This window comes from Carassius carassius, chromosome 39, assembly GCF_963082965.1.
Source record: "Carassius carassius chromosome 39, fCarCar2.1, whole genome shotgun sequence".
Classification (NCBI taxonomy): Eukaryota; Metazoa; Chordata; class Actinopteri; order Cypriniformes; family Cyprinidae; genus Carassius; species Carassius carassius.
This window is the reverse complement of record NC_081793.1, coordinates 28,828,576-28,834,575: the sequence shown is the minus strand read 5'-3', so window position 1 is coordinate 28,834,575 and position 6,000 is coordinate 28,828,576. Positions and strand designations below refer to the sequence as shown.

At 36.1% G+C, this 6,000-nt stretch overlaps 2 protein-coding genes across 7 annotated transcripts in view; both read right to left on the bottom strand.

The window, feature by feature from the left end:
- Positions 1-593, bottom strand: part of LOC132121747 (uncharacterized) — a 1,190-nt gene extending 597 nt beyond the window's left edge. Inside the window, exon 1 of the mRNA XM_059531489.1 lies at positions 1-593. This exon is cut by the window's left edge and continues 597 nt beyond it. Within this exon, the coding sequence (XP_059387472.1) occupies positions 38-532 (495 nt within the window). The 5' untranslated portion in view covers positions 533-593 and the 3' untranslated portion in view covers positions 1-37.
- The window catches only part of LOC132121744 (rho GTPase-activating protein 44-like), a 33,627-nt gene that overhangs the window by 6,332 nt on the left and 21,295 nt on the right, over positions 1-6,000 (bottom strand). For 4 of the 6 annotated variants that reach the window (XM_059531482.1, XM_059531485.1, XM_059531480.1 and 1 more), the window contains exons 11-18: positions 5,846-5,957; positions 5,671-5,752; positions 5,499-5,579; positions 5,008-5,121; positions 4,144-4,235; positions 3,082-3,262; positions 2,967-2,984; positions 2,049-2,234 (exon numbers count right to left, since the gene is read on the bottom strand). In XM_059531482.1, coding sequence (XP_059387465.1) covers positions 2,049-2,234; positions 2,967-2,984; positions 3,082-3,262; positions 4,144-4,235; positions 5,008-5,121; positions 5,499-5,579; positions 5,671-5,752; positions 5,846-5,957 — 866 coding nt within the window. The remainder of the gene's footprint in view (positions 1-2,048; positions 2,235-2,966; positions 2,985-3,081; positions 3,263-4,143; positions 4,236-5,007; positions 5,122-5,498; positions 5,580-5,670; positions 5,753-5,845; positions 5,958-6,000) is intronic. The other 2 variants (XM_059531484.1, XM_059531486.1) reach the window with 2 other exon arrangements.

Here is a 6,000-nt window from a genome sequence, read left to right as displayed (position 1 = left end):
TGGTTCTGCTGGACTAGTTAGTGGGGTCAGTGGGTAGTTACCTAGGCACTCTGAGTCCCCTCTCTCGGCTGCAGGCGGCCCACAGCGGCGCAGCAGAATGAGGGCTGAGGGTGGAGAGGCAGGGAGCGAGGGGGGGTTTGATGTAAACGGGTGCGTGCGGGGGGGACGGCTCGGTGGGCAGAGAGCCCTGCTTGGACAGGTGCAGGACACTGGGTTTGGGGTTGGAGTTGATGTCTAGAGAGGTGGAGGACAGGAGGGGCGGAGGCGGAGGGCTGTACACGGACCAGCGGCTGAACGCCGAGGGAGGGACGCATTCGGGACGCACTCGAAGGTGAGAGACAGAGAACAAGGAGGAGGAGGAGGAGAAGGAGGAAGAGGAGGAGACAGGGAACGGGTACGGAGGGGGTGGACGCTCCTCCTCAGGGGAGGGGCAGACGAGACAGGAGTCCAAGAGATTGGATGACGCCTCGTCAGAGCTGAAAAGATTCGCAAGATTGGGAGATAAAACAGGGGTCCTCTGAGAACTGTGCATCCAGCTCCATCAACAGCATTCGTGTCATTATCATCCCAACATTAGTGCAATTTTATTTTCTGTGCTGACGTACTTCAGCTAATTAAAGTTAATAATTAATATTCATAATATTAGTGAATGAATATTTATTTAAAAATCATTTAATATATATTCTCAAATTTCACATTTCAAATTTTTTTTTAGTATTTTTAAACTTTCTCTTTAAATTTAAAATTTACTGATAATTCTAATCGAAACAATAAATTAATCATTTATATTAATGAATATCATAATGAGTATTTTTTTATGTTTATTAATACTTATTCAATAATTAATTATTTTAATATTTATAAATATTAATTCACTATAATTAAATTATTATTTGCAATGATTCAATTATTATTTAACAGTCAGTCAAATAATAAATAATTGTCTATTATTATGTACTACTAGAATTCATAAGTTCTAATAAAATAGTAACTAATTCAATTACAATTTAATATTTATTCATTTTAATTCAATTAATTAATTAATATAATAATCAATAACTATAAATTAAATATTAAATATTATACTTCGATTATATAATTATTTCATATTAATAAATATCAATAAATGATTATTTTTTATTTATATAAATTATGAATTAATTATATATTTTTTAATATATACATACATACATACGTGTGTATTTATATATACATAATAAATATACAGTACACACATATATATTATGTAAACATACATTTTATTTTCAATGCAATTAATTGTTATCCAGCACTAATTATACTAATTATAATGATCAATTATTCAATTCTCAGGATTTAATCATCAATTATTAAATCATTGTTAATATTTATGTAATAAATAATATTTATTATGAATCAATATTAATATAATGAATTGTATTAATATTTACTAGTATAGATTAATTAATTATAATTAAATTTAAGATGATTTATGATTCATATTAATACTACTATATAATATTCATAATTAAAATGAATAATAAATTTGAGCACAAGTTAACTGAGCTACTGTATAATTTTCCACAGATATATTGATATGTTTTGAAGAGTGACTCTGAACATACAGCGTGGAGGAGCGTGTGATGATGAGATATCAAGGATATTAAAATATTGCAAAATAAAGCGGATTCACACAGTCAACAAAACAGAGAGAAAATAAATAAAGGAATAGTTCATGCAGAAATGCAAAATCTGTCATCATGTACCACAGCAGAGAGAAAGATAATCAGTGAATAATGCTTTAGAATAACATGATTAAAAAATTTGAATTAAAGAGAGGAAGAAGAAGAACAACTCCAGTTTCAGTTCAGCCAACTAATTCATTAATATTATCAAAATGTAATATTTATTTGCTTTAATCTCTGCTTTCAATCACAAATTGTATTTGATTATATTTAAATACTGTATAATCTGACATTAATATTCATGATGATCTCAGCTGGCTGAACTGAAACGAGCAGCAGTCATGTGACATGTGCGTTGATTCCTATTGGTTGCCTCTGTTTTACCTGGTCCTATCGCCGGTGATTGGGGGCGGGGTCTGTGAGGGGGAGGTGGAGACATCGGCCGGCTGCTCGGGGTTCAGCGAATCAGAGGGCGGCTGAAGGCTGGGAGGAGTCGATGAACTCTTACGAGACGAGGAGGAGGAGCCTCGGCGAGCAACCCAGGAGGTGTCCATCACTCGCACTCCCATACTGTAATGGGGCAGAGGCACAGCCAATCACATCCCACACATTTTATCAACAACAAACATCCCATTTGCAGCATTTGGGCCGGTAAGAAAAAAAAAAACTTTTGTAACTTTTCGTTCCTGGGTTGCTCGCCAATATTTGTTTCAAGCAAAGATGCATTAAATTGCTCAAAAGTGACAGTAAAGACATTAATAATGTAATGAAAGCTTTCTGTTTTAAATAAATGTTGTTCTTTTAACTTTCTATTCATCTGTGAATCTTGAAATATAAAATGCATCACAGTTTCCACAAAAATATTGTGCGGCACAACTGTTTTCAAAATTGATAATAATCAGAAATGTTTCTTGAGCAGTAAATCATCATATTATTCAGATTTCTGAAGATCATGTGACACTGGAGACTGGAGGAATGATGCTGAAAATACAGCGGAGCATCACAGAAATAAATTAAAGTTAAATAGATATTCACATTGCAAATGGTTGTATTAAATTGTAAAAATATTTCATCATTTTTCACAGTAGTTTTGATAAAATAAAAGCAGCCTTAATGAGAATAAGAGACTTCTTTCATTAACAAAAAAACAATTTAATCTTAAATAGTGTACTCTGACTGATATACTAAAACACCTCTAAAATGAATTAATTTGCAATTTCAGAAATGCAACACCAGCGTTGAGAATCAGCAGGTTTGCAGTAAATCAGGACAGAACAGGACAAGGTAGAAGCTTCACCGTACCTCTGAATTTTCCTAATGCTGCATTAGTGGAAGAAAAGCAGAAGCATCAGTGATTCAAACCCAAAGTGAGGAGAGGAGCGCATGCACACGGACACATGAAGTACACACAACGCACCCGTCTTTCTTGTAGAACTCCAGCATCATGTTGTCGGTGGCGACGCTGAGTGGGCGTCGGCTCTGGTCCTGCTGTCTGCGATCTGATTGGTCCAGGTCTGGCGATGGCATGGAGCTGTAGTTGGCGTTGTGATTGGTGTGAACGGGGCTTCCGTAGTTTCCTGTGACGTTAAACTCAATCTCTGCGCACACAAAATAGATTGGTATTGTCACCGTATCGCAAAAGCAGTAGCTGTCAGAGAAACTGTAATCCGTTACTGATAACAAACAACATGACACATTGTAGGAAATGTAATCAGACTACTTTTAATCTTGTACTATATTGATATAAAATGCAAAGAAAAAGAAAACATACTGCATTTGTTGTTATTATAACATCATGAAGTGCATTAAACGTTTCATTATGTCAATGTATAAAATAAAATAAAAATCTTCAACAACAAATACAAATCAGTTCTTACTTCTAAAAAGTTAAATGTAAAGTAAAACCTAAATACACACTTACATACATTTATAAATTAATAATTATATGCAAGTATATTAAATATATAATTAAATATTATTAATAATTTATACTAACAAAGTTGCATATAAAATAAACATTTTAAATAATTTATTTTAAATACAATTTTACGATGTATATATAAACAAATTTTTCAACATTACGCAAATTACTGTGACTAGATTAATGTTTGTAATTTCAGTTTAATTTTAGTAATTTTGTTGTTTCTATTTTTTACTGTTTTCTTAATTTCTAAATAGCTATTTATTAATTTTATGTAATATATTATTTTATTATTTTCTGTTTTTATTTGAATTTCGGTTTAATTTTAGAAGTTATGTTGTTTCTCTTTGTTTAATGTCTAAATAGCTATTTATTCATTTCTATTTATTCATTTATTTATTTGAGTAATTTCAGTAATTGTCTTGGCAACTAGCTGAAATAAAAGTTTTTATTTCAAGATTGAAAAAAAATATTTTATTTCAGATTATTTTGTTTCAAGTAACAAAATGTTTAGTTTTTTTTATGGTTGTAATTGTAGTGAAGGGTCATGTTCCTGACCTCCGGGGAAGAACCAGTCAGCATGCTGGATCAGCGGCTCAATGATGGCCACGATCTGCAGCGAGACGGTCGTCATCATCTCCGTCATGTTCCTGAGACACAGTGAGACATGAGTGTTTGAGTAAGTGTGTGTTTGTGTGTGTGTGTGTGTGTGTGTGTGCGTGTGTGTGTGTGTGTGTGCGTGTGTGTGTGTGTGTGCGTGTGTGTGTGTGTGTGTGTGTGTGTGTGCGTGTGTGTGTGTGTGTGTGTGTGAGTGAGTGTGTGTGCGTGTGTGTGTGTGTGTGTGCGTGAGTGTGTGTGTGAGTGTGTGTGCGTGTGTGTGTGTGCGTGTGTGTGTGTGTGTGTGTGCGTGTGTGTGTGTGTGCGTCTGTGTGTGTGTGTGTGTGTGTGTGTGCGTGTGTGTGTGTGTGTGCGTGTGTGTGTGTGTGTGTGAGTGAGTGTGTGTGCGTGTGTGTGCGTGAGTGTGTGTGAGTGTGTGTGTGTGTGTGTGTGTGTGTGCGTCTGTGTGTGTGCGTGTGTGTGTGTATGTGCGTCTGTGTGTGTGCGTCTGTGTGTGTGTGTGTGCGTCTGTCTGTGTGCGTGTGTGAGTGTGTGTGTGTTTGTGTGTGCGTGTGTGTGTGTGTCTGTCTGTGTGTGTGCGTGTGTGCGTCTGTGTGTGTGTGTGTGTGTGTGTGTGTGTGTGTGTGTGTGTGTGTGTGTGTGTGTGCGTGTGTGTGTGTGTGTGCATCTGTGTGTGTGCGTGTGTGTGTGTGTGTGTGCGTCTGTGTGTGTGTGTGCGTGTGTGTGTGTGTGTGTGTGTGTGTGTGTGTGTGCGTGTGTGTGTGTGTGTGTGTGTGTGTGTGTGTGTGTGTGTGTGTCACTCACCCCTCTGTATTCGCCCACAGCAGGTTTGGCCCCAGAACGATCGCAATGTTTCCTGGCGTCATTTTATTGTAATCCTGAAACTCGTTCAGCTTGGAAAGAAATTTGATCAAATACCTGGAAATCAAACAAGATCAGTGATACATTAGAGTGTGAAATCTATCTATCAATCAATTAAAATGTTAATAAATAAATAATTACATATAAGTATAATCATTGCAACTTAACAATTATATATTACACAATTTTGTTTACATTTATTTTTAATTCAATTATTATTTAAAATTATATACTATATATATATATATACATACTATAATGATATATGCAAATGTATAATATAAATTTATTTTGTTTACATTTTGAATCATATGATTACATTAAAGTATATATTAATATTCTATATATAAATTATACCTTAATGAATCATAAAATGTGTCCTTATATAAAGCCTTAATGTACTATATATAGGGTATTAATATATTTGGACTCACTTGAAGTTGTTGCTGTTTGCTGTAGGAAGTTTCTCACTGGTCGATAACAACGCCTGCAGACGCATGTCCTGATCCGCAATACTGCAGTCAACACACACACACACACACACTTCCTGAATAACTACATTACATACTAGAAACTTCTGTTAATATTAATGTCACTTTAACTCACTTTGATGCCTGAATCCACTCCTCATACAGGTCAAAGGTCAGCAGGGGTTCGGGCAGCTCCCGCAGGTATGATTTCAGAGCACCTGCACAGCACACACACACACACACACACACTCGCTGAGCTGCCAACAGGAGCGTCCATCTGATGGTTAAAAACAAGCGGAGGGGAATCTCACCTGCGATGGCGTGAGGATCTGCAGAATATTCCTGAAAGTCCATCACGCCGCAGTCCAGAGACGCCTTCAGCTTCTTCAGCTTCGAGGCAGACGGAGCAACCCGAAACAAACCCTGACGCAAACACACACACAAAATATGCTCTCGTATATAATCA